This window comes from Panicum hallii, chromosome 9, assembly GCF_002211085.1.
Source record: "Panicum hallii strain FIL2 chromosome 9, PHallii_v3.1, whole genome shotgun sequence".
Classification (NCBI taxonomy): domain Eukaryota; kingdom Viridiplantae; phylum Streptophyta; class Magnoliopsida; order Poales; family Poaceae; genus Panicum; species Panicum hallii.
This window is the reverse complement of record NC_038050.1, coordinates 67343409-67369408: the sequence shown is the minus strand read 5'-3', so window position 1 is coordinate 67369408 and position 26000 is coordinate 67343409. Positions and strand designations below refer to the sequence as shown.

The window sequence follows — 26000 nt, the reverse complement described above, 5'->3', positions numbered from 1 at the left end:
TTCCAGCTCAATAACGAAATCGAGTGGCTCTGGAGCTGATTGATCGGTCATGTTCATGCAGCATTGATAGTCTTTCCGGTGGATGAATGGCGGAGATGGCCCCTGGCGTGAGGGAGCATGGAAATGAAATCATCAAAAGGAGGGGTCTGGACCCAGATTTCCAGATAGGCCAGCATCATTGTTAATCTGGGGCCATGGGTAGATGATTAGGGTGATGTTTACCGACAATTTTTTAAATCGTGTGCATAATTCAGTGGCTGGTGCTGTGGTCCCATCTAATAATGGTGTGGTGGTGTACCTTTTAGGATTGACAGAGTTGCAAAATAGCATTTGTTGCGCAGGCTGAGACTAACAGAAGTCAATCATGGGAAGCAAATGGATTTTGTAAAAAAAAAAATCCTTAGTACCATTAGATCAATTTTCAGAGAATGAATTTTTATATTCACAAATCTATAGATTGCCTTTAGTCTCTCCTACCAACATTCTCCAGCAACGATAACCATGACAATAAACAAACACCTTGAGGTCTTGTTCGAAAGAGATACAGCTCACAAGAAAAAAACATGCCACGAAGCAAGACTTGGGGGCAGAACTAGGTTGTTTAGGTGAGGCATCTTGTTCACTTTATTTAGAATATAGAATCGAGATTATGCAACAACCCAGGAGATGAGCACTCCTAAACAACTATTCTCAATTTTTTTTTCTAGTATGTACTTAATTGAATCCAATTTCTTCATCTTGTACGCCATTGATGCCGTCTTTATAGCTAGCCATCTTCAGTCTCGTATCCTGTTGTTTCTGCCACCATCATTCCTCTAGTTGGCACCAACCTCGCTTATCCCATTGGTCAGTTGCCTTGTCATGTCGGCACATATTGCCTTCTTATTACTTGCTGCCCAAATATAGTGTTCTTGTGCTATTGCCACCCTTATATCCTGTTAAGATTGGGACGTACAATGTGACAAATCCTAATTTAGCTGACCTCAAATCATGACGAACGTCGTTGTCCGATAATACTAGTAAGCAAAGCATTAATCTGAATCTCAGGTAAGCAAAGGAGTTAACATTTTGCTTAGTTCTTGTGGGCATAAGAATTACTCTTTTGGTCCCAAATATAAATTGTTTGTTTTTTCTAACTATAAATTTAGAAAACTCAAAACGACATATAATTCGGAACTGCAGGAGTACCGGAATCTCTGGGTGATATAATTGTTGCCCGTGAACTGAACGATGACTCTCGTGCTGCAAACTTACCAAGAAGCCCTAATAATACAAACCATGGCAAAGCAGTGACCTCGTTCTAGAAACCTTGCCGGCGCCGACGCGGTCGCGACGATCGATTACCATCCAATCCATCCCGATAATCAGGATTGGGCATCCTACACGATCCGCGACCACTTTTTTGTTTCTTGCCGTTAGTCGCGAAAACGATCCTCAGATTATCATCGCCGGGGGGGATGATCCATCATCGTCGACCCGCCCGGCGCGCTAGAAACAAGGGCGGGACGAAAGCGGCAGTGCTGATGCGCACCTCCGGCGAGCGACGGGCCAGGACGCGACCAGGCACCCGTGCGGGCGCCCCCAGCCCAGTCACGCCTCGACACGTGTAAAGCCGGTGACGCGACGTGGCGGGCCCCGCGGGACGACCACACGTGTGGGGATGTCAGCTGGTCGTGCCGTGGAATCATCAAAAGGACCGGGCCGGGTGGTGGATGGATCCCCCACTGGTAGCTTTTTTTTCCCCCTCACACACTGATGACTGACACCGCCTCTAATCTCATCCGGTGGAGGAGCCCTCCAGGTTCGGACTTCGGTAATCCCCACCGCTTGCAAGGCTATTAACAAAGACAACTTGCTCCGTCATACAGTTAAGCAACGACGCCGTTTGACGCCAAAATTGCTAGATTTTTTCTTCGTTTTACTACGAACTGCAGTATTTTCTATACTTTTTTCTTAAAAAAATCCTTAGACTTGTTTCGTAATTCGTATCAAAGCGTCCATGCAAATACTCTCTCTCTCTCTCTCCCCCCAACACCCTTCGTAACGGATTTAAAAGTGCTCTCTCCGAGATGCAAGTGAATAAAAAAAATCTCAATCAGGACACCAAATTCGAAACTCACAAGCTTAGGCTGTCTCCAGCAGCGTTCTGTACTCTATATATAGAGAAAGATTCCGTTCTCTATTGTTCCAGCAGCGTTCTCTAAATGGTCCTCTAAAATAGAGAACACTACAGGTTTCCTCTATATATAGAGATTCTCTCTCCTCTTCTCTATTTTTTCTTTACGTTTCAAACACTGAATTAAATAAAAATAAAATATGTCCATAGCGTTTGAGGTATGATAAATACGTACGTACAAAAATTTAGAACAAAATATGTTTCTAATATAGGGTTTAATGTATAGAGAACGAGATTTAGAGAACGTTGTTGAAGAGAAATGAGATATAGAGGAGAGAATCTTGTAGAGAATTCTGTAAATGAAGGATGTAGAGGATGGGATTTGGAGGATATCGCTGGAGACAGCCTTATAGCTCTGCATAAACAACGGATAAGTAAGGGTACTTGGGCGACCACATGGCAGGGCATCCACCCATCAGAACGAATCTCCTTTTTCCGGGGGCGCGCCGTCAGGTCGCTATCCCGGTCAACCGTACCACCCTTGGAGCGCGTCCGAACAAAACCGGCGCCTCGCCTCTCCGGCTCTCCGCCGTCGCAGCCCGCACGCCGGCACGCGGTCGTACCAATCAGTGGGTGCGTGACCCGACTGATCTCTCACCCCGCGCATCACGTCCATCCATCGATTGCTCTCGCTGCTACGTGCAATGATGCCGCTGCTGCCCCCATGATTTCACGCAGGCCCGGATCGACGCCCTGGCAAGATCGGCGGCGACGAAACTTTGATCGGAAGCATGCCGTCCAATCCGACCATTCCACCGTCCGAAACCGAGCCAATCCGCAGGTCGTGTCAGCTATAGCGAGTTAATCCTAAGCAAGAAAATATCACTAATATCTACACAGTCCTAGGCAGAGAAACTTCCAGATACCTGCTCCTACAGCTCCTCCATTGAAGCACACGGGCTCGATGCCTCCTCGATCATCTTCGCCACTGCTCCCTAGTCGCACTGGCAGGTACAAACAAAACAGAGGCCTTGGTCTTGGCGCCATCTCCTGTGGCGCATGCACTGCGCCCCCAATAGCGCCAAGCTGGTCGCGACGAGACAGCGCCCGAACCGAAAGGGACGTCGCGTCATCGTGCAGCGGCTAGTCGTCGGCTCACACACGGCCACATGGGAGATAGCTGATAGCGTTCTATCTCCCTCCCGCGCTGTACGCTCTCGTTTCCTTTTCCACCCACAGCCGGCGAGAGCCGAGCAGTAAAGAGACCTGGCTCAGCCCCGGCTTCACGTTCCACGCAGATACGGGGCCGGCCGCGTCTCGCTCGGCTCGGCAGATAAGGGTGCTGTCTCTTTACGTGGGCAGCTGCAACACGACGAGCTCCGAGTCTGCCGGCTCCGGCCAAGCCACGGCGGAAAGCGCCGGCGTTGCTAAGCCGTAGCCGTGCATGCCTACAGGCTACAGCTGAAAACGGCCGGAACAGTCCCGGTCCTAGCGTCGGGCCAACACCACTATTGCTGTTCTCGGGTGTTGCTTTTGGCATTGGGAAAACTCCTATACATGCAACGCAAGTGAAGGATAGCAAGGTTACGTGGGGAGAATAGAGCCGAGGGGTGTGGCTGTTTGTTGATCGACAAGATGGTGGATGATGTGACTTCCTTTGTTGTTCACCTGGGCCAAAGAGGTCGATCTGTTGGCTGCTTATTCAGAGTCCTTTCAGGATATAATCATAGTCCCTCCCTGGCTGTGTGTTTATGTAAACTAAGACCTCATAAGTTGGGGAGTTAGGCTCACAGTGTCGGTTTCTAGTAATGGTATCTTCTTAAGCAAGGCACCTACAATCAAGACATTGTGTTATTTTGTTGATCGAAAAGATGGTGGTCGAACGTGCAAAAGCGTGCGAGCCAGGTTTCCCATGCGCCGCGACCACATGTGCACTGACACACTGCGGATCTTGCAGCACAGCAGGACGAGTGACCGGCACGGTCAACAATACACAGCTGCGAGCTGCTGTGGTCCGTGGCAGTACAGGGCTGCAGCGCAGGCCACCGCCCGTGACGGACATTTTCACGCGCACAACTTTTCCCACGCGATCGCTGCTCCTCTGCACGCGGCAGCCGCCCATCCGGCGGAGATAGAATGCAGTTGTGTGAACAGCTCGGGGGCATGCGGGTGCAGGGGAGGCAGCCACTGTACGTACGGCACCGTGGTGCATGGCACAGTTGCTGCTCTGGCTCGGCCTGTGCAAGCATGGAGGTGATCATTGATCTGCTTGGAGTCAACACACTACGCACCACGCTCCACGCGCACGAGAGAGTTCCGTGCTCGTTCCTCGATCACCCGCCCATGCGCGCATCCTCTGGTCTAGCGGCGGCCACCGTGACCTGCCATTACTGCTCCAGCCGCGACCTGAAGATGGCCTTATCCGATCGATCTATCTATATCCCGAGAGGTGGCAGGAGGACGACGGAGTCGGGCCGCCCCGGGTGGAATGGAACCTCACGGCGACCCACCGCCACCGGTGCATGGACGCGGACACGGACACGGCCTCCTCGGCCGACGCAAGTTGCGCCCGCGTGGTGGCCGGGGAGAGCACTAGTTTATGTTGCCGCGACGCGTCGGTCGCGCATGGGCGTGGCTCCTCCCCGTACCCGCGTCGCTCTCGCCGCCGGGCGCGTCGCCGTCGCGCGCGCACGCACTCGGTGACGCACGTGAGGTCGGGCGGAGCCGATCCCGCGCCGCGCGGGGATCCACCAGCCAGCCCGTGCCAGCGACCGAATGGGCAGGCGCGGCGACCCCGACGCGCGGGGCGGGGGCGCGAGAGCGACGCGCCAGCCTCCTCCGTCTCCCCGCCCGCGGCGGGTATCATCGGGTCGGAGACCAGACCGCGCGATGCCGTACGGCTCGCGACGTCGCTCTCCCGGGCCACGCCAGGGTATCAGGCCGCAGATCTCGCGGAGCCATGGCATGGCATGGCGGGGAGGCCTCCACTCTCCAGCCTAGCTGGCCGGCCGTTCGCGCGGCGCGGGGGCCATTCATGAGCCCGAGAGCTACCGGTCCTGCCTATCATTGGGGCTGCCCCCGCTCGGCGAAGTGGAGCCGGGGCGCCCATCTCGGTGTCTGCGCAAGCTCCGTCGACAATTATGACCGGACAGTGTACCAAGAACTCGCGTGATCGCCCAACGATGGACGAGGACGGATCGGATCAGATGTTCCGACTGATTGGGTGCATGCACGTACAGTGCACGCGTTGCCTGATGATCCCGTACGCGAGCGATGGCGTCCGCCATCTACAGGAACGGACTGTGCCGGGTCGTCCTACCTAGCGCCAGTTTTGTTCACCGACACTGTTCATTGTTCCATCGGAGGGCGATCGCCGACCTCATCTCAGCTGATCATGCATGCTCCTGACATGCACGCATTTTTTCTCCTGTTCACACGCGTTCAGAACTTTATACGTGTGCACGAAGGTTTCCACGAGGTTTCGGTGAGCGGCGACGGGCGGAGCTCGAGATGATGAGATCGGAAGGAGCTAGGTACCCACTGAACGTACATGACGACGACACACGCATGGTGCTACATCACATTACATTACATATCCTGATGAAAGCAAAGCAGGTCAGTCAGCAAGGACTAGAGACTAATTATGGCTGCAGAATGAACGCGCTGGTTGAGGTCGCAGGGTAGCTGGTTCCTTAAATTCAACCACCGCAAGGTCCATGTTAATCGTACTAATTCTACCCAAGCAGATGCTGGCTGCTGGTACGACTCTGCTGTCGCTCTTTTTGTTCTTGATTTGGTTACCTGGATGATACAAGTGCACTGTTCCACTGAATTATTAGAAGGCTAGCTGGTCATTTTCTCCGACCCACAAATGTGCTGCTAATCCAATCCATGGTTGTTTCTCCACGAAAGATCCAAATGCTGACGACTCTAATCTCCAGTACAATGGCTGACAGCTCTTAGTCTCTAGTACAGATATCAATAGTCTTTGTTCCGGTCTCTGACCATTGAATTGCAGATCCAAAGTTTGATCCTAGCACAGCGGCGGCCCTTCCGCGCCTGCACCGTTGTCCGTTGGCCTCGTCTTCTTTTCAACATCTTCCTCCCTTTTACATGCCAGAGACGATACATGGCCGTGGCAGCATGGTTCCAGTGCTCGTACTATTGGGGCTACAAATGTGCATGGACATCGAGAAAGCAGGTCGCACAGCGCCATGCGTAGGGATGGGGCCGGCGACGAACGAAAGCCTTTGACCGGGAAAAGGAGGCCCTGCCGTGCCGTTGCGTGGATATGGATTACACACATTTTGCATCATTTCTTATGACTAGAGACGCCCATGAGTGCCCTGCGGTCGTCCTTGCATTGGCCCTTGCAAGCAACAATACCTATCTCCGATCCCTCCTATCCCGTAAAAAATCAGGGGAAAAAAGGCCTGCGAGTGCCTAGCTAGCTCGTAGTATCAGGAAAAGGTTTCAGCAAATACCGAACTGTTTTCTTGCCCCTCCTAAAAACAGTTCTTCTTCGGCCTGTTCTGTTTCGGGCCGACCTACTTTCTGCAGAGTGCAAACTATATACCACAGTGCCTGATCATGTCTGATTTAACGTTGATCTGATGCGAGTTTACTGGATGACATGTCGGCAGCCCTGTTCCTGGCAACTATACACAAACAGGTTAAAAAGTCCGAAGGGAAAATGTTAGAGCAAGGATAATAATAGCCGGCGGTTGCTAGATGTTTGCAGTTTATCTCTCAGTCCATCCGCATAATAGTCAGCTCTTTACCATTAAAATATGGCCCACTTATCACTGTTATAATTTTTTTAATTTTTTATGTCGAACCCGGTTATAAGATTACAACCTATTTCTCCTCTCTCCTATGCTCTTTCTCCTCTCTCCTCTGCTCTTTTCTCCACCTCAACATTCGGTCTGAATTATAATATTTCTGTTAGAACTGCGGCGGCAGCAGGACCCCGGAAAGACATTTCGATGTCCGTCGACACCATGAATGTGCCGTGAGTGAGAAAAAGATGACGCCGGCCGGGCGTCGACGGACGAAAAGGAGGCCGGCCTCTCCAACTCTGCTCCTAGCCTTTTACCTAAAAACGCAACTATACTAGCCCCGAGTGCACGAAGATGTGTCGACTGCTGGAGAGACAGATGGCGCCCGGGATCAACGGGCAACTCGATGAGCTCGCCATTGGGCTTAGTTTATTGCGCCCGCCCGCGCGCGCGCAGGATGTGATGTGACCCAGGCGGGTCGACGGACGGAGCAGCTAGTGCTCTCGCCGAGGCGTGCGGGGTTGCGTCGCCGGCGGGCGGCGGCGAACTCATCGAAAGCGCGGGCCATCATTCGCCGCGGGCACCTGTCGAGGGCTCGTTCGGTCGTCGTCCCCATTGGGCACTCGCTCGTGCGGCACGATTCTGATGGGGCTCTGCCTTTTCGCTAATCCGGCGCGAGATACTCCTCCGTGCCCGTGGTACTCCGTCTTCGGACAGCGACGGACACGTAGCCGCCCAGGTTGGGGGCGCCGGGGCAACAATTCCATCGTGAGCGGCAGAAGATGGTGCCAAGCGAGACGACTGGCTAGTTGGTAGTCAATGGCACACTTACTGGATTGGAGGAGCATAGAAGAGAGAGACGAACTGGCCTGCGATCTGGTGACCTACCTACTAAAAAACGTCGGGCTCGTGCGCCCGAGCGACGCCGCAACGGACGTGGCAGCCGCAAGGGGCTGGCCTGTTATTTTTCCCCCTCTGCTCGAAAAGAAGAGCGAGGCTGCTGGCTTTGCGGCCCACCACCACCTTGTTGCCCAACTTGGACACCGCCGGGAGGTCCAAAGCAGCCTCTCGCCGGTAGTGGCAGAAAAGCGTGGCGAATGGAGCGTGCGCGGGAGTGCAAAGCCGCCGCTTAAACTAGAGCCCCGGTGGTGCGTACACAATGAGTAGGCTCAGGTAACATGCCGGCCGGCCGGCCGGCCGGACCGGGCCGTGGGCGGCCAGTGCGCGCGCGCGCGGCGGTAGTGCACGCGAGGCTGCAGGTCAAATACGCAACCACCCAGCGGGGCGCCCTGTGCGTGCACGTGCGGGAATTGGAGTAGGAGAAGCGGCTCGGATATTTCGGTCGTGCTCGTCGTCGTCGTCCCCGGCGAGCCTGGGTTCTGGAACTCCGGCCGGTAAGGGGCGTGCAGCGGAATGAATGGCTGTGGCTGTGCGCGCGTGCAAGTGCGGTCGACATGATCTCTGCGTTTGCTGGGGAAGGGCGCCCACTTGACACTTGTGGTAAGAAATGGGATGCCACTGGGGAAGGGCGCTCCCGGGTATCGGCAGTGCACAGCGGATGCCGGATGGGGATGGGGGTCAAAACAAAAGGCTGCCGCGCGAGCAGTGCAGATCAACGTCCGCCGGGCCACGATGGAGGGAGATTCGCCGGGAAGGGGATGATGGCGGATGGCCCCAACTTGGTGGGCGCACGCACAGGCACAGGCGTGCGGCGTGCCCGTGCGGTACCGCCCTGGTCGTCTGGTCGATCCTGCCGGCGGCAGACGCATGCACGGATGCGGCGGCGTCACAGCCAAGCAAGTACCCTGGACCGGGCGTGTTCGTTTCGTGCTCTCAGGCTCAGCCCGAGTTGTGGGGCGTGGGCCGCCGCCTGGACCGTGCGTGGGATGGATGGGAATGGAATCCCGCGCGGCCCGCGTTCAGCTCCAACATGGCCGCCCACACGGCCACGCACCTTCTTCTTCTTCGTGCCCCAGCCGTGTGGGTTGCGCATCTGAACGTGCGATCGAGCGGCAGCGTGGCCGGGAAGGGAACCAGCTCGTCCGGCCGTGTGTGAGTGTCGCTGCTGCGGATAACCCGAATCCTTCGTTGCATCATACTATATCATCACTCCGATCGCATCCCGGGGTAACAGTTTATGAGTTTACAAGACAGACAGACAGTGTCAGTGGTGCTGTGCCGAACCAGCGATAAAGATCTCTTATCCTGGCGGGTGGCAGCTTGGCAGGCACGGTGAGCTAGCTCCAATCTACTACGTAAGCAGCAACAATGCGTCTGGACTCCGGACTGAACTTTTGCTGGCCTGATCAGCTAGTGAAATATAAGTTATCCTGGTTCCTGGAGCTGCCTTTACCAGGTCCTCCGGGCTCGACACACAGCAAGCAAGACACCCTGCACAAAACAGTGTCTGGAAAGACTGCGGTTGCGGGAACGCACAACAGTGGACGTCAGGCCGACAACGCTCAATACAACTTAAAACCAGACATCAGGAGCACTGGATACTTTGGAAGCATACAGTCTCAAGTTTTTGGGACTTCATATGCTTTAGTCCTGCAAAACAAAATCTACAAGAACGGAAATTAGCAGCATGGACTCTGATCATTTGACACCGTATTCACACACGGGGAGGATAGAACTGGCAAAGCGGCTTAACCGAGTACACTGAACAAGAACTGATTCCAACTGACGCCACAATTGACCAGAAATTTTTCGCATGATTGCAGCCACCAGCAAATGCACTGGACAAACAAGCTACGGGATTTGCCCAAGATTTGCCCTCAGAAACTTCAACAATGTGCATTAACTTTCAAAGGATGGGGTTTGAGAGAAAAAAAAAGGGGGAAAAAGGCAAAACCCCATGTGTCGGCACATATGTGTGGATGCGCATAACAGCAAAAACAGGAGACATACAACATTCTGGAAACTGGAAAGTGTAACCTGGGGCTGTGAATTGAGTTAATCTGCCGGGAATTTCCTATCTGTAGTTGAGCAACTTTACTGAAATGTTACATGATATAGAAACATATTCACATGGACAGTGGTAACAGTAATCTCCTTTCTCTTTTCCTCTTGAGCCTTCTATGCCTAGAGATTTTGAGACTCACTGGAAGCAGAATTCCGAAAATTACAAACATGGCTGAAAGTTTGAACCATTTCAAGTAAAGGGCAACATAGCAGGTCACCATGAGAAAACAAAACAAGACTGCATAGATGAGAGCAACCTTGAGATCCTTTCTGCAAAACAAAAACATAAAATAATTTAAGCATAACTTATTAAAAACCGACTAAATGCAAGAGCAATCACACTGGTCTCACAACTTAGGCACAAACAGGATATAACATAAGCAACATACATAGCTTTTACACTAACCAAAATATCAGTTGGGATTTACAAATTTGTAATTTTATTGCTCATTTGCACCAACTATATACTACATTTGCTGTGACAGTGGCTTGACGCATAATGAATCCCTTTGATGATAGTCACATTCCACTACCACACAAAAAAATTGCTGGCACTAGGAAGCCGATGCATATCTGAACAAAGTTCAGACATTTTTTTCAGAAACTGCCTTAACTAATTAGGTTCAGGATGGGAGCTAATGATAAAATGATATTCCTTTATTATAATAAATACAAAGGCATTTATTGTCAGTCAAATAAGCTAGTTCCAGTAGCTACAGGGATCTATATTTTATAGTACCAAATTAGTGTGCAGATCAGTGTAGCAGTTATTTATGACACTAAAAATATAGTTTACTTTCAGTGACTGGTTGAAATTAGAAGGTTGGCAGTTATTCTCATTTCATGTACATGAAGTATTGATGTTATTAGAATATACTAGCAGTCTAGCACTTGAGGACATCAACAAATGCAACACCCTAAAATGCATCGAAATGCAGATCATATGGTTGTTACATAGGTTGAAATGAACAAGCTTTTACTTCAAGTTGCAAAGACAGCAGTTATTCTCATTCATGTAGATATTATATTGTAGTAACTTGTAAGACCCACTGAAATGTTGCAGGCCATGAATTTGTTCCTTCAGTTGTGTGGAGATATTCAAGAGTGAGCCAAATGTTTTCTAATACTAGAGGGCATGAGTTTGTGTTAAAGTTCAATTTAAAATATTAAAAACTGATAAGAAATACAACAATAACAACAGAGCCTTTTAGTTCCACACAAGTTGGGGCAAGCTTGATAAGTAATACACAATTAAAAATTGGTTAACCACTACTTGTTTACTAAAAAAACTCAACTGAGAGTGTTCACTGGGAGCCGTGCAAACATGACTGGTGTTTTTGCATTCAACCTCGATGAGCCATGTGGCATCATGCCCACTTATGTCCATCTAGATCATCAATAGACTATGCTGGTCAATATTCTGCGCATATTTGCATGGATAGAAAAAGGAATGGCACCCAACAAAACAAGCTGTCAAACTATCAAATGCTGCCAAGTTGCAGGAACAATGATGTTCTGCCCTTCCAACAAAATGGAGTACAACAATTTCCTTTAAATTTCGCTTCAAGCTTCCAACATGGCATCCTATTAAATCTTTGTAAATTCCGTTACATTACTTAAGCAGGATATGGATTATTAGTGCCAAGAGCTAGCCCTATACAAGATTACCAACATACTAGGCATAATCTGAGTATCTGGATCTAAGCGAAGCAACGGCACAACTTAGACCCGAGCAAATTAAACACTCACCCGACATCAACAGGCTTGGCTCAGGCTTAAGCCAGGAGCTAGGGTCAGAGGCAAGCCAGGAGCTAGGGTCAGAGGCAAGGCAGTTGGCTAACTCAGCTGGCCTTTGGGCTATACCTGTTTACCTGAATAATGTCAACTGGCTCAACAAGAATCTGGCCAGAAGCAAGCCTGAAAAGAGCTCCACTCACAAGTTTAATAAAGTGGTGGTGGTGGCATCCATTTTGTTCCTAACTCCTTTTACGTTCAAGAATTCATTTCTTCAGTAACTGGCGAATCCATCAGAGAAAGGTCCATGGTTTAACAGTGTTTCAGTTGGTCAGAGTTGCACTAAAAAAGAAATCCATATGTTCCACCCAAATGCCAACCAAGCACAGTAGTTAAGCTATTGTCTTCACACAAAAAGCAACCCCTGTCTTTTAACTTACACCCACGTATCATGCTTCCAGAGTTCCAGCAAACAATCTAGCGTGATGAAAAATTTAATACTTGGAGAAAAAACGAGTTCCACGCCAACACTTCTCAAGAATTACTATCTTCAAAAGTACAGTTTTCTATTAACTCCAAGCATAGGTCTTTTAGTAACATTTTGCACGATGTTATGCCTGTAAGTAAACATATTCCGTCTCTCCAATGAGGCCATAAATTTGACAGTTTTCTTGAATCAAATCTCTAACTGCTCATTATCATCTCGTGCATCCCTGCTGGCTCCTATCCTTAACTAACAAAGCAAAAAGGATGCAACTAAGGCTCATACAGACCAGCCAAGATCCACAAGATCATGTCTGCACAAGATTAAGGCGCAGTCTATACCGCGCGAATCTGGCCATCTGGGCGATCCCTACTTCCTACGCGTCCCGTTAACAGTCAAGCGCACCGAATTGGAAATCGGACGTGAGCAGGTTGATGGGAGGCTGACCTGGAGGCGATGTGGGGGCTGGGCGAAAAGACGGCGAGCGCGGAGGAGTAGGACTGGGCCGACCGGATCTGGTGCTCCCGCAGCTGCTCCACGAGCTTGGCTCGCGTGATCATCTCCTCTCCCGCCCGCGGGCAGCCGCTCCTCCCGACTCACCTGACGGCTGATCTCTTGGTCCCACCACGGCGAGAAGTATCCTCGAATTGCCGGAGACGAGGAGGAGGAACCGCGGGAGCCAGGAGGGGAAGAGGAGGGATTGGTTGGAGCCTTGGAGGAAGAAGAGGAGCTCGTATCCTCCCTCCTACTGTTGCGCGCGTACCACCGTTGGATCGGAGATGAACGCTCCTGATCTCGTCTGCAAGAAACATGCAGTTTGGAGGCTCAGTTTGGGGTTATCATGTCTCTTTGACACCTGATATCACATCTGGAGCTCGTAAGGTCCCTGAACAAATTATAATATTTTATGCAAAATTTATGCTACATCGCAAACATTTTCACCTGTTGAGATGAGGATTGTTTGCGATCAGCATGTCAACGGATCAATCTCCCAAGCAAAAAAGAAAAAAAATCGCCGAACTTGAACATCCCATTTGTGAAAATTGGAAGGGATTATAAAATACTCCATTCGTCTTAAATTATTAGTCGCTTTAAATTTTGTAGATTCATAATTTTTGCTACGCAGCTGCATATATATTACGTCTATTCTGCACGGCAAAATCTATTAATTAAAAAAATCTAAAACGATCAATAGTTTGGAATCGAGCCCAGCAAATCTATTTGCGAAAGGAACGGTTACACGGTTTGTGTTTGGGACGGCCCTGCATCTGCACGTGACGGCACCAACCAACCAGCCTTTCCAAGCTGTCTGTCTCTGACTCTCTTCTCCGAACAGCATTCCGATCAAAATAATGGAAACAAACCCCGATCATCAACTCATCATCGAGCTCGTCAAAGAAGATCGACCGAGGAAGTTTCCTTTCCACGGCGCGCTGCTAGGCGCGGCGGAGCCCATGGGCCACGGGCTTCACCTAAGCTGCTGCAGCCCGGCGCCCGCAGGTGATGATGGGCTGGCTTCTTTTCTTGTTTGAACTGGATGGGCCACACTTTGCAAGTCGTCCGTGGTCCCTCTTGGACTTGCTCGCTGTCACCTACCACGATCGTGGCAAGTTCGCCATACTTGGCATGTCGGCCTGATGGAGTATGCATATAACCTGCGATTTTTTGGACGCTTGCGTGGACCAGCCCCAGCTAGACCAAAGCTGAGAGACCAGCTCGGGAAGTACATTCGGTAACCTTGTCACTGTGCTTTTCTGCAGCTTCTCACCTCCATGGGCAGCGATGATGATCCACGGGTTCTCGGGCCGGCTCATCATGGTCATGGCTGCAGCGGAGTGGCCAGCGGGCGACGCGGTCTCCGTCGCCCTCTCGCGCTGCTGCCCTGACGCACGTCACCCAACCCTTCTCCCTCTCACCTGACCTCAGCGCGCGGGTTCGTTTGATCATTGAGGCACTCCCTCCTGTCCCCGCCTCGACTGATAATTAGCGCCATATTAACACCACGTGTGGCCGCTCCGACGCCACACCGTGATCGCGCATAGGATCCACTCAAATCCTGCTCATGACACGCCGGCCTATAGCTAGCTGTATGGCACGGCACTCGACTGCAAAACTTGGACGAGGTCCATGGCTATAAGAGCAGATCGCCATCACCACGACCTCGCGACGAGCCTGCTGATTTCGCCCGACGGGACACGGACAGGCACGCAACACAGGGCGCAGCCACATCTTCCCTGGACGGCCGGACGGGCGAATGATTCCCCAAAATTTCCGCGAAGACGAGAAAGTCCGGTCGCGGCAGCAAAGCCTGCAATGCGCTGCCACTGTCCGACGCAAGCGACCCTCTGTCGTCCGGTCCCATTCCCCTCCTCCTCCTTTCTCGTCTCAAGAGCACCACACGTACACCTGAAGCAACCCCGGCCGGCCTCTTGCCTACGGTGAGCAGCGCCGAGCACCGATAAAAAGATTCCGGACGTGGAGGCCAGCAGGGCTGCGAGGCACAGCTCGTGCAGGCGGAATCGGAATTTCAGATACGCGCGCGCAAAAGGGGCGGACGGGGACGGTGACCGGGGGGGCTCCTCTTTCTACTGCGCGTACAGCGCACGGCGTCCTGCCGCGCCCCACCCCCACGGTGTTCTTTTACGCGCGCGCGGTAGGCGGAAAGACTCCCCGCAGCCAGCGACGGCGCGAGCCCCTGCGTTGCGTGCGTCTCCCGCCCCCCGCCTACCTCGCCTCGCTCGCTTTCCTCAGCGCGCGCCTTCGTCTTCCTCGACCTGCCATTGGAGACGCCGTAGGCCGGCTGCGGTGAGCAGCGGTAGCATGGGGATCAGGAGGCGGCAGGAAGCTGCTGCTACGATCCTGGGCCTCCTGCAGGTCCTCTTCCACTCCGCGAGTAAGTTCATGCTGCCATCACTTCCCCTGCTAATAAGCATACTTCAGAGTTCAGAGCTCGTCCTCATGAGCCTGGAATTTGTGTTGTCGAGCATGCATATTTGCTATGCTTCTACTTGTCATCTCCTTTGATTCTTTAGGCTACAGGAGTTGTCTCCTAAAGGGGTTAACATTGGCATGCATACAGGCTACCACTGAACCACATCAGTAGCTCTTTTCCCCCTTTGGAGTAGTAAAGATTATTCGCTGAAATCTCTACTTCTAGCCTAGTTGCGTTTGCGTACTCAATTTAGTTCGCTTTGGAGAGTGCGTGGCTTCACTTTCGGTATGCTGCTGCTTCGTTTCTCCAACGAGCGTAGTACTACTGTAGTACATCACTTTGTCATTTCTGCAGCGACAAAGTTCGTTATACTTCAGACGTTACGCATACGTACGCAGCTGACTCATCAGTGCGGGTGGTTTCGTTGCCGGGCTTTGCTGCTAGCTAGCTCCCCAATGCAGGTGGCGCGTAAAGCCGATGGCGACTGATGGTACAATTTTTCGCTATTCTGAAGGTGGGACGGATTTGCTGAGATCTTTGCTTTTGCTCCCTATGAAAATGAAATTCCTCCAGCAACAAAAATAATTAAGAAAAATAACTGCTGAGAAGTGAAGCTTCTCCTCTTTTTCCATGTGTCGTAGTCCTATTCTTAACGCCTGGATAAAGAAAGGGATCATGTCAAGTTGGAATTGCTCTGAAAGGCGGTGCTGACGAACCACACAAAGCCAAACCATGTCGAATCGGGGGAGAAGTTCTTACCAAGCCCCCTGCGTGCATGACTCTAACTGAATGCTGCATCTCTGCGCGGTAGAACAGAGTAGTAGCATGTTCTGTTGTGTGACCAGCAGCAACCGTGCATTATTACAGGACTGAGTTATGAAGGTAGTAGTTGCTAAGCAACTTCACGCGAACTGTTGATTGGCTCTGGAATGGGGTCATGCTCAGAGTGGACTGGCATGAAGGTGACTTTGACCCGTGGATCACACATCGAGTCCACCAAACCGGTTGGTCAGGGAATCTAGCAGGGGCATGCTAATTATATTGCCCAATCATCAACGCGTAGGAAATCAACAACTCTTCTGATCAAAATAAACAAATAAATCAACGGCTCGTGGACAAAACCCAAGGCCAAGAGTAGTTGCAGCAGCAACCAGTGCTAGCTAAGGCCGCCGAAGCAGAGATGATCCACCATGTCGCGGCGTGGCGTACGTGCGTGCCAGATGATGGCGCCCACGGCTATACAACTGTGCGTATCGTTGCCATCTAACCACCGCTCGCTCCTATGGTACATTTGCATGTGAACAAACGCGTCACCCGTCGTCCCCCACAAATCATGCGTTCATGCATTCATGATCACTTCCATTTGGCTCCATCCCAAGAAGGCAAGAACTGATACTTTTTTCTCTGAAACTTTAAAGTCTGGTTCGTGTCATCATCAGTTCTGGAGGTCATGGCAAAGCTTTCTGCAACGGCTCCAGTTTTTAAGCTGATTTTCTGCAACAGCTGAACTCATGAACTGAACTGAACATGAACTGTTTACAGCGTCGCAGTCGTTCATCGGCGTCAACTACGGGACGATCGCGGACAACCTCCCGCCGCCGGCGTCGACGGCCAGCCTGCTCATGTCCACGTCCATCGGCAAGCTCCGCCTCTACGAGCCCCAGCCGGAGCTGGTCGCCGCGCTCGCGGGCTCCAACATCTCCATCCTGCTGGGCATCCCCAACGGCGACGTGCCGAACCTCGCGTCCTCCCCCGCCGCCGCGGCGTCCTGGGCCGCCGCCAACATCCCCACCACGGTGCCCGTCTCCGCCATCTCCGTCGGCAACGAGCTGCTCAACTCCGGAGACCCCACCCTCGCGCCCCAGCTCCTCCCCGCCATGCAGAACCTCCTCGCCGCGCTCCCGGCCGGCTCGACCACCAAGGCACGTATCGGTATCGCCTCTCGTCACCCATGGGTGGCACAATGCCTTAACTAAAGCAGAACATATACTACGCGTGGTTGGCCGGACGGTTGTTGAGCGTGTCAAGTTGGCACCTACGAACAGATCTCCACCGTGCACTCCATGGCCGTGCTGTCGGCGTCGGACCCGCCGTCGTCCGGCGCATTCCACCCGGACCTCGCCGGCAGCCTGGACCCGGTGCTGGACTTCCTCCACCAGAACGGCGCGCCCTTCATGATCAACCCGTACCCCTACTTCGCCTACGCCTCCGACACGCGGCCGGAGACGCTGGCGTTCTGCCTCTTCCAGCCCAACGCCGGCCGCGTTGACGCCGTGTCCGGGCTCACCTACACCAACATGTTCGACGCGCAGCTGGACGCCATCCGCGCGGCGCTGGACGCCAAGGGCTACGGCGACGTGGACATCGTCATCGCCGAGACCGGGTGGCCGTACAAGGGGGACGCCGACGAGGCCGGCGCCACCGTGGACAACGCCAAGGCCTACACCAGCAACCTCGTGGCGCACCTCAGGTCCCAGGCCGGCACGCCGCGGACGCCCGGCAAGTCGGTGGACACCTACATCTTCGCGCTCTACGACGAGGACCTCAAGGGAGGGCCGGAGTCGGAGCGCTCCTTCGGGCTGTACAAGACGGACCTCACGGCGAACTACGACGCCGGGCTGTCCAAGAGTGGCAGCACCGCGGCTCCGACCATTTTGACTCCATCTCCACCGCAGGTTCTTCTACGAGATTGCTGCTCGCCAATTCTATCTATCTGCTGCGTCTGATCGATGGAACGAGGCGTTACTGATCTATGCCATCTGACTTTGCAGAGCACGCTGCAGCCGAGCAGGGGGGCGACGCCGACGGGGTTCTGTCAGACGACGGCCGCCGTGCCGGGCAGCACGCAAGGCCGGCAGGTGCCGCTGAGCAGCTCGTGCTACATCCCGGCCGGAGCCGTGCCGCGGCGAGCTGACGCTGGCACTTGGCAGCTTGTTTGGTTTGGTGTTTTGCTGTGCATGGCAATGGTAGCAGGCATGTAGTAACAGCGTTTGTAACGTGACGGAACAAGTACAGTACAGTACAGGCTTTTTCGCTACCCACTCGCTACCACAGCTGTGCATACGGATTCACCACCATATTAGTAGATTTCACCAAAACTACTGCATACGGTGACACAGAACGTGAGAAAATCTATTCATCACGCGAGTTGCTGCGCGCGATGCTACAAGGGCTGGAGGCCCTGTTCATCCTTTTCCCCGAGCCAGGGGAGGGAAGAGCGGCCGCTGGTGAGCTAGGGGAGGGGGAGGGGGTGGAGCGGCCGCCGACGAGGGGTGGGAGGTGAGAGGAGCGGCCACCGGCGAGGTCGCCGGCGGCTAGGGTGATAGTCGAGCCGACGGAGCTTAGAATTTGAGGTCCTGGAGCTCCAATATCCATCAGCCCTAGAGGAAGAGGTTGGCGGCGACCCGGCGGTGGTGGCAGTTGGGCCGGCGGCGGAGGCAAGATGGCGCTTGGCCAGCCAGGCCGGACATCCAGTGGGCGGTGGCTGGCGGCGGGAGCAAGAAGGCAACGGTGGTGGACAGGCAATGCAGCGGCGAGAGTGGTTAGCAGCAGTGGAGGCGCCAGCCGGGGGAGGCGTGGGAGGGGGGGAACAGCACCCGCGGCCTTCTGCGACGGGGGTGGCGAAAATCGCTGAAAGGGATGAATAGACACACCCCCGAAACGTTGGGCCGATCTGTTGCCTTGCCTTTGCCTCGACGGCTCCATCTGCACGGCAACCCTTTGCAAGTAGACATAAAGATAAGATGGATTGCGTGAGCCTTCCTCTTAAAAAAAAGATACATGGGCAATGTTGTGCATTTTATCTACAGAGCTAACTAAAGTCAGTTTCGTGATATGAACACTTGAGCTGCTTGCCTAAGCAGCGGTACCTTGGATTTATGCACTTCGGCACTCCTATGCCAACAATTTGATTTTTTGCAATCTGGATATGGCTCAGCGCAGAGTCCGCATGAAGTCGAAGGCATCGAATATTTTGGAACCAGAATGGCGCCGGCTGGGCTTCCGATCTTCTAATCCGAACCTTAACCTTGGCAAAAATTCCTTTATAATCACTGCTGGAAACATCAGCGTCATCACGATTTAAGCTTGTTCCAAATATAGGTTGCTCTTCTGATGATTGGGTCTGCTGAGGAACCTTCTGCGTATGCTTCCAAAGCTCGTAAAAGCTTTATGAATTTGGTCCCATCATCCTGAAGCAGTAAGTGACAGGAATTTATGCAGGGAGAAGCATCAAATGAGCGCACTTTTAGCTGTAGTTACTAAAAAGATATGGTGCTAAGTTGTAAGTCACCTGCGGCTTCTGAAATACAAGGTCAGCTGTCTTGAAAGGAACCATATAAGAAGGAAGATCAGAACGCAGTGTGGCCTACAGTTGGATGAAAAGAGTTTGGTTGATAGGTGGTCTCTTAACAATTAGAAAGGAAGCAAGAATTTTTCACAGAAATAACAATAAACAATACCAGGCTTTTGCAAAGGATTGCCTGTTCCGCTTGAGATATCAGAACCTGAGAAGAGCCACATAAACTCAGTTCAATGATTTCAAGTGTACGAACACAAATTGTATTTAGCGTTTCAGGTGGTTGAAAAATCCATTGCTGAAAAAAAGGGCACCATATAACCAAATGAAGTGAAATCATATCAGCATTTTTGCTAGAGTTCTGTGTAAAGACACGTGGATGCATACATGCAGACAAAGGAGAGGAGTTATCATGTACACCTTACCTGTTTAATTCGTTCATCCTCAACTTCATCCACAGATTTCAGTAGATTCTCTAAGGAACCTATTTAAAATTTTTAAAAATAAGAAACATCATTGTTGTCCTTTTAAAACCTCCCAAAATAGTCAGGGTGACAGATATGCTGAATGCTCCCTAAGAAAAGGTTGACAAACAAGACTAAACAGGTGAATGATCTATAAAAGACTCAGGTGGATTCATGAAGGGACCTTGGTAATCTTTTTCACTATGGCACAGTGGTGCGCGCGCAAGATGTTCTAAAATCTATCCACCTTTTACAGCATGTGTACTTAGATCAATCAGTTTGCACCAACGCTAAATCCAAAAAATTAAACTCTGCTACAGCATAGAAATCTTAAACTAATTAATCAAGATTTAATATTAGTCTTCAAGTGCAGTTTTTTTCTAAATAAAGTAAGAAACTTACCAAACTTAGTTATCAGCTTCACAGCATTAACATCTCCAATCCCCTCAACTCCTGCAAAAGGAAGTGTTTCCAGTCACATCATAAGCATCTCACGGTCAATGGGTTTCAGCAAAGAAAAATTCATATCAGAGAGATGCATTGGGGCAAGGAATGATGAATACTCACTGGTAACATTTTTTTTTTTTTGGGGGGGGGGGATGGTAACAGTTATAATCAGAAGATAATTTTTGGCACAGAAGGATTTGCATTTGATAGGTCAGTGAAGGCCTTTATGCAACAGGTAAAGTTAATCACACAATACAGAATAAATGAAGCAATAACTAAACAAGTAGAAGAAGCACAAAACAATATTTATAGAAGATCAATAAATTATCCTCTCCTCAACAAAGAACAGCAACAGAAAAGAGCACATGATGCTGGATGTCTGTATTTGCTTTTCAATTTTTTTACCATCTTCACAATAACTTCTTACAAACACTTCCCTTAACTGAGTGGGACTCCTGAATTCAGTTACAGATGATGACAGTAGACAAGAAAAATAAAGGTAATCAAGCACAAGGCAGTATCTATATGGCAATAGCCACCAGTGTGCTTGGTGCCTAGCTTCGTGCAAAAGAGAATGAGATCTCCTTGTTTCTCATCAATATTAATCAGAAAAGACAATAGCTCAGGTTCATGCAGCAAACAGACCAAACAACCCAAAGTATGTTTCATACACTTAATTCTTTCTTTATCAGTGGATGTAAGGAATTAAAAGAAGAGGGAAAAGGAGATCAATTGCTAGACGAGGCATGCATCATAGGAAAAAAGAGTAGCAAAAGACTACCAGGTATATTGTCAGCTTTGTCTCCTGAAAGTGCGACAACATCAACAAACTGCGAGGGTTTCAGTGCTCCATATCTTTTAACGAAATCTTCAACTCCAAATGAAACCATCCTGCACATCAAAATCATGAAAATTAACTCTTTGAATCGTTCGGTTAAACACTTGAAATGTAACAAAAGATTTAAACTGACCCTGAACCACGTGGAGCAACCCTGAGCAAACGCAAAGAAGGTGACAAAATTTGGAAGAAGTCTTTATCAGGAGAGACAATCCGTACCTTCAGATGACAGGGGCATTTTAAGACAGAAAGGTATTAGTCATAAATAAGTACCAAAGTACATGAGAATTATCCTGTGCATATGTGCCAAACTTTCTAGTCAATTCTTTTCAAGATTTGATGTTTGAATAGAGGATAAGCAATTCAAAGCATATCAATGATGAACAGTTGATGGATAAAATAACTGAAAAAGATAAATGGTACAAGTATTTACCTTGTAACCAGCCGACACACTGTTTACAGCCAGGGTACCAATAACATCATCAGCTTCAACACCTGGAACCTGCAGCATCAATTATTTGACAATGCCAAATATCAACAGCTATCCCATTTAACAGAGATGGAGCTCTCCTGCGTGTTTTCCAACATACTAAATAGTACTCCCTCCGTCCCATGAAGAGTGCAATTCTAGTTTTTTCAGATAGATTAGTGGTGACGTGAAAAGACTCTCATGCCCTCATTTATTTGCCATATGGAGTTAGTTTTGGCATGCAAATCAAATCTGACCACTTAATTAGGCAGGTAGTTGAGATCCAATTTCTAGGATTGCACTCTTTGTGGGATTTTTTTCAAATGCAGGATTGCATTTTTCATGGGATGGAGGGAGTAAATAACTATCCAGATTGTAAGCAAATGCATACTGATATATTTTTACCTCAATTACTTTGATTGACATCGCCTTAATGGATGCCTTCAAGTATTGCATGCCCTGGACAACGGTGTCCGGTGTTGGGGTGCGGTTACTCTTGTAAGCAGGGTACAACATATGGCGAAAGGTCATTCCTACGTGGAAAAACAGATAATGGTATTGTCTCTTTGTGGAGTTCAAAAGATGGGAGGAAACATGATACAATAGCTGCAACTGAAAAGCACTCATTGGCACCGAACCCTCCAAAAGCAAAGATATCTTCTGACAAGTCGCTCATGCAAACATCAACGATTATGTTTTGACACGTTGTCTTTCCAACATTTAAGCATCAAGAACCCCTGAGGCCTTGACCTCTCTGTTGCTTCAAATATACTACTCCGCAGTTTTGGTAGAGAAAAGGACGATTGGAAAGAGAATGGGAATTCAGAATCAAGAAACTAAGCACCACATAAGTCACAGAAAGTAAAAGTTGTCAGTGCTATGCAACATTCAAAATCTGTTTTTACCCAAACATTCCTACTGGCTCTCCACCTGACACTTTCTTGGCCAAGGAATGAAGTATAGCAAAACATGGGTTATGTGCAAGTCCCCAAGTCAGGGCTCCAGGCCATCGTGAACACAATACATGGATCGCGGATCAGTCCAAGATCTTTGATGCCCCAAGATGCTAATTGACAGCCACAAATTACATTCTCCCATGATCCCATCAATTTGAGACATCTCACACCCTTACCTTTTGCCATGTGACATTCTTTGGATGGCATGGCAGTATAATGACCATATGGAACTCCTGAAAAGAAAAGTTTGGTAACTTATTTGTTGCTTTCAGAAGTTGAAGGAAATACATCACTTTAAATTTGCACAGATACTAGGTCCATCTCTGAATCTAATCCTCCAGGGATGTTCAGCTTTGAGAAGAATTCAAGGAGAAAAAACAAAAACAAGATCCCCCCAAAAAGCTATAAAACATATATATTGTTTCAAATTTAGTCAATCATCTTTGATGAAAACAATATTGAATAAAAACTATCAGCGAATGGTGACGAGAAATCAGATAGCAAGGTAAAGCTTCCAGCAGATCAATATGCTGGTCTAGTGCAATTATGAAGCTTTATAAGCTGAACAATGCAAACATCATATTATGACAAGGCTTCAGTGCTTATTGAGTTAAAAAATGTGGCAAGTGTCTGCTGCGGAGAGTGATCAACAAGAGACACTGCATGGATATTAAAACATTAAACAGAATGCGTATACTCAATAAAAGAATTATCCTGGGCACAGCTCACCATCATGGTCAAACACGACCTACAAATGAGTTAACAAAATCATAAGGGGTGAAGGCTATGAGAAAACAAACAGCTCTTGATGCCAGTAGAAACCATGCTAGAACTGAACATACCGCAGCATGAGATGGAATGAACTCCAGCATGTCAAGAAGCTGCAGAAAAAAAATTAAAACAATTACAAAGATGAATAACACACAAAGCAAAGTATAAAGTTGTAACATGTTAATATGTAGTTTGGCACCACACTACTAAAAAGATTTGTGGCTAAAACAGAACATACAAAACAGATTAATCCTAAAACAGGCAGCTACGCACAGCAAATTTTACTTTTAGACTTTTAGTCTTACAAGCAAGTCCAAAATTGCAATGGAATGGCCATCTAGATCCATGCTAGTAGACTTCGTAAACACTTTATCTATTCCAAAATTCCATAACATCATAAGAGTTTTGCTACAGCAAGAGTGGACTGGGTTGATGCTCACAGTCCATTTACTCTATTGACAAATGAATTAGGAGATAAGCTGTAAAATTTATAGAAGTCTAAGGGTATAGTTTTGAACTTCTTAGGATCAAGTACTCTGTTTGACTATGGAACAATCCTACTCACCAGGGATAGAGCTTTGAATATAGTTAAAACCCAATCCCCATTTCCATCAGCATGCTCCAACTGGCCATGCTGCAGCTGTGCTACACCAATAGAAACAAATATAGATGAGCTGCAGATTCCAGTAATTTAAAAAAGTGCAAAAAGAATGCAGAGAAAATGAGGATGATGGCAAAAAGCTAATAGAAAACATACGTCCAGCAGTTGCTTTTGGTGGCCTTTTTTTGTGAATTTCAATATTATGGAGGAGGAAGCTCAGGTGGTTTAGCTAAAGGCGGTTTCATTAATTGGACACAACTTTGACATGATTAGTTGATTACACTAACATAACTACAGAAGAACAAGATGGTAGGCATCAAGTATCAAATTTTGGTACTCAAAAGCTTTAAACAGCACAGCACAAATTATATCCAGAAATATAATTTTCAGGATAACAGATTTATGTAGCTTAGGCTAGGAATTCCAGCAGCTAAACTGTCAGCATACAAAGACAATGCACATCTTTTGGGTAAATGATATAAGAGAAATGGATATATGTTATGAAATTAAAAGTGTGTTGACATGTGAAGGTTCTCCTTTTCTTTTTGTCCATTACATTTTTGTTTCTATGTCACTTATTTCATTCTTTTATGGCTTCAACATCATAAAAAACTAAGGCCAACAGTTCTGTAATATAGTTAAGTTATATCATTTATCGGCATAGTATATATATACATATGAAAATGCAGACATCAAGGCTCTCTAGATGTTTACTAGAAACAGGAAGCAAAAGGCAACAACACATATCAACAAAGAGGAGCAGTGAAGAAAAAATCAGGAAAGTACTAACCTAATATCTTGTAGTAGGATCTGTACATCACTGACGTTCCATCAACTAGCATTATTCTGCCATTTGAAGGATCGGCAAGAGGGACACCCTCTGTCGGGTTCGACAATGTGTCCAATATGCCTGAGGATAAGTTGTCATCATACAGTGGAATGCGTGGAGTGTTCTGCACTGACGGTCCTTGAAAACTCCCAACTGAGTCTGTGATTGGCAGAACTGACTGCTCTGAAAAACCCTGATATTTAAAAGAAAATTTATATCAACATATAATTGATACTAACATCCTTGAAATTATTGTGGTGATGTACCTTTGAAAATCATTTTGAACGGGTAAAACGTTTGACCAACCCAACACGCAACTGCAACCCTTTTAGGGGGGGGGGGGGGGGGTGCGGAGGAAATGGTGGAGTATCTATTTGTTGCCCTTAACTTCACAGTAATCAAACTATATAATTCCGATTTTGTACATCGAAGAACTTTTGAGTACAAGTAAACCATGCCAATACAATCCAAGTGCCAGGAGATGGCTCATGACCTTCCTGGTGCTACTAGGGCTAATGGGCATCCCGCAAATTTGTCTCACTCCCTCCTAACCCCCAAGTCGTCACGCCAGTGAGAGGAGGAAGGGGGTTTAGCGTAGCATTTACCTTTCTGAGTACGGTGAGTGGCGACGGGAGATGCCTGGAGGCGGCGGTGCGGTAGAGGAGGCGGGGCGCCGCGGCGGCGCGGAGGAAGCAGCAGGCCATCGGCGGAGGCTACCTCTTCCGCATCTCCCGCGCAGATGGTGGAGGGTTGGCAGTGGCGGGGAGAAGGGCTAGGGTTTACGTGATGGAGATTGGGAAGGCGGAGATGAGGATGAGATTGAGGTAGAACCGTACAGGAAGAGGTGTTCGACGGAATGCGCGGGCGGAGTGGAAAGAGGAGCTGCAGCGGCAGTCGCAGAGGAGAGCCTATGTTTGAGCCACAAAGAGTACTACAGGAAACCTAACACAAATCCATTGTCGTCTAGTCCGGTTAGGATACCTGGCTTTCACCCAGGCGACCCGGGTTCAAATCCCGGCAATGGAATGTTCTTTTTTAGAATTATCCATGTGCGCCAAGCTGGATACGTTTCTCTCTCTGTTTTTTTTTGGGGGGGTTCTTTTGGAAACCAGAGCACGATACTTGTCGAGTACATTATTTATTTTCGGTCGCAATTTTTATTTGTTTTGCCTACCATTAGCAACACTTTTGTCTTCGTTAAGTCCAAGAAAATCCCAGGCACGTAATTCACAACGGCCTCCGGTCAAAACTCAAAACGGCCCTCCCAACAGGCCCAGTTCAAGCAAACCACCATTCACAGCATAAGTCAAAAGAGCACAC

General features: G+C 49.3%; 3 protein-coding genes and 1 non-coding gene across 7 annotated transcripts; 2 read left to right on the top strand and 2 right to left on the bottom strand.

The window, feature by feature from the left end:
- Positions 1-9808: 9808 nt before the first annotated feature.
- Positions 9809-12786, bottom strand: LOC112873748. Its single transcript, XM_025936795.1, has 2 exons — positions 12524-12786; positions 9809-10128 (listed from the first exon to the last, which is right to left on the bottom strand). The coding sequence occupies exons 1-2, from the start codon at positions 12634-12636 to the stop codon at positions 9921-9923; spliced, it is 321 nt and encodes a 106-aa protein (XP_025792580.1). The 5' UTR covers positions 12637-12786; the 3' UTR covers positions 9809-9920.
- A 1630-nt stretch (positions 12787-14416) lies between these two features.
- On the top strand, positions 14417-18111 carry LOC112878187 (glucan endo-1,3-beta-glucosidase 7-like). Of its 2 annotated transcripts, none has more exons than XM_025942613.1 (4): positions 14417-14969; positions 16551-16930; positions 17054-17683; positions 17780-18111. In XM_025942613.1, exons 1-4 carry the CDS (start codon positions 14897-14899, stop codon positions 17987-17989), a joined length of 1293 nt encoding a protein of 430 aa, XP_025798398.1. In that variant the 5' UTR covers positions 14417-14896; the 3' UTR covers positions 17990-18111. The 2 variants fall into 2 exon arrangements, with proteins under 2 accessions (XP_025798398.1, XP_025798397.1); XM_025942612.1 differs by lacking the exon at positions 14417-14969 and adding an exon at positions 15012-16390.
- A 140-nt stretch (positions 18112-18251) lies between these two features.
- On the bottom strand, positions 18252-25591 carry LOC112878189 (DNA polymerase I). Of its 3 annotated transcripts, XR_003225649.1 has the most exons (16): positions 25286-25384; positions 24642-24873; positions 23816-23895; positions 23322-23360; positions 23209-23227; positions 22656-22712; positions 21929-22056; positions 21488-21556; positions 21188-21273; positions 20998-21107; positions 20172-20222; positions 19731-19789; positions 19469-19513; positions 19300-19374; positions 18878-19198; positions 18252-18726 (listed from the first exon to the last, which is right to left on the bottom strand). XR_003225649.1 is itself a non-coding variant. In XM_025942616.1 (15 exons), the coding sequence occupies exons 1-15, from the start codon at positions 25382-25384 to the stop codon at positions 19082-19084; spliced, it is 1266 nt and encodes a 421-aa protein (XP_025798401.1). In that variant the 5' UTR covers positions 25385-25591; the 3' UTR covers positions 18742-19081. The 3 variants fall into 3 exon arrangements, 2 of the variants coding, with proteins under 2 accessions (XP_025798401.1, XP_025798402.1); XM_025942616.1 differs by lacking the exon at positions 18252-18726 and having other exon boundaries at positions 18742-19198; positions 25286-25591; XM_025942617.1 differs by lacking the exons at positions 18252-18726; positions 22656-22712 and having other exon boundaries at positions 18742-19198; positions 25286-25591.
- Positions 25592-25632: 41 nt separating this feature from the next.
- TRNAE-UUC lies at positions 25633-25706 on the top strand. The gene has a single exon. It is a non-coding gene; the product is annotated as a tRNA-Glu (tRNA).
- Positions 25707-26000: the final 294 nt, after the last annotated feature.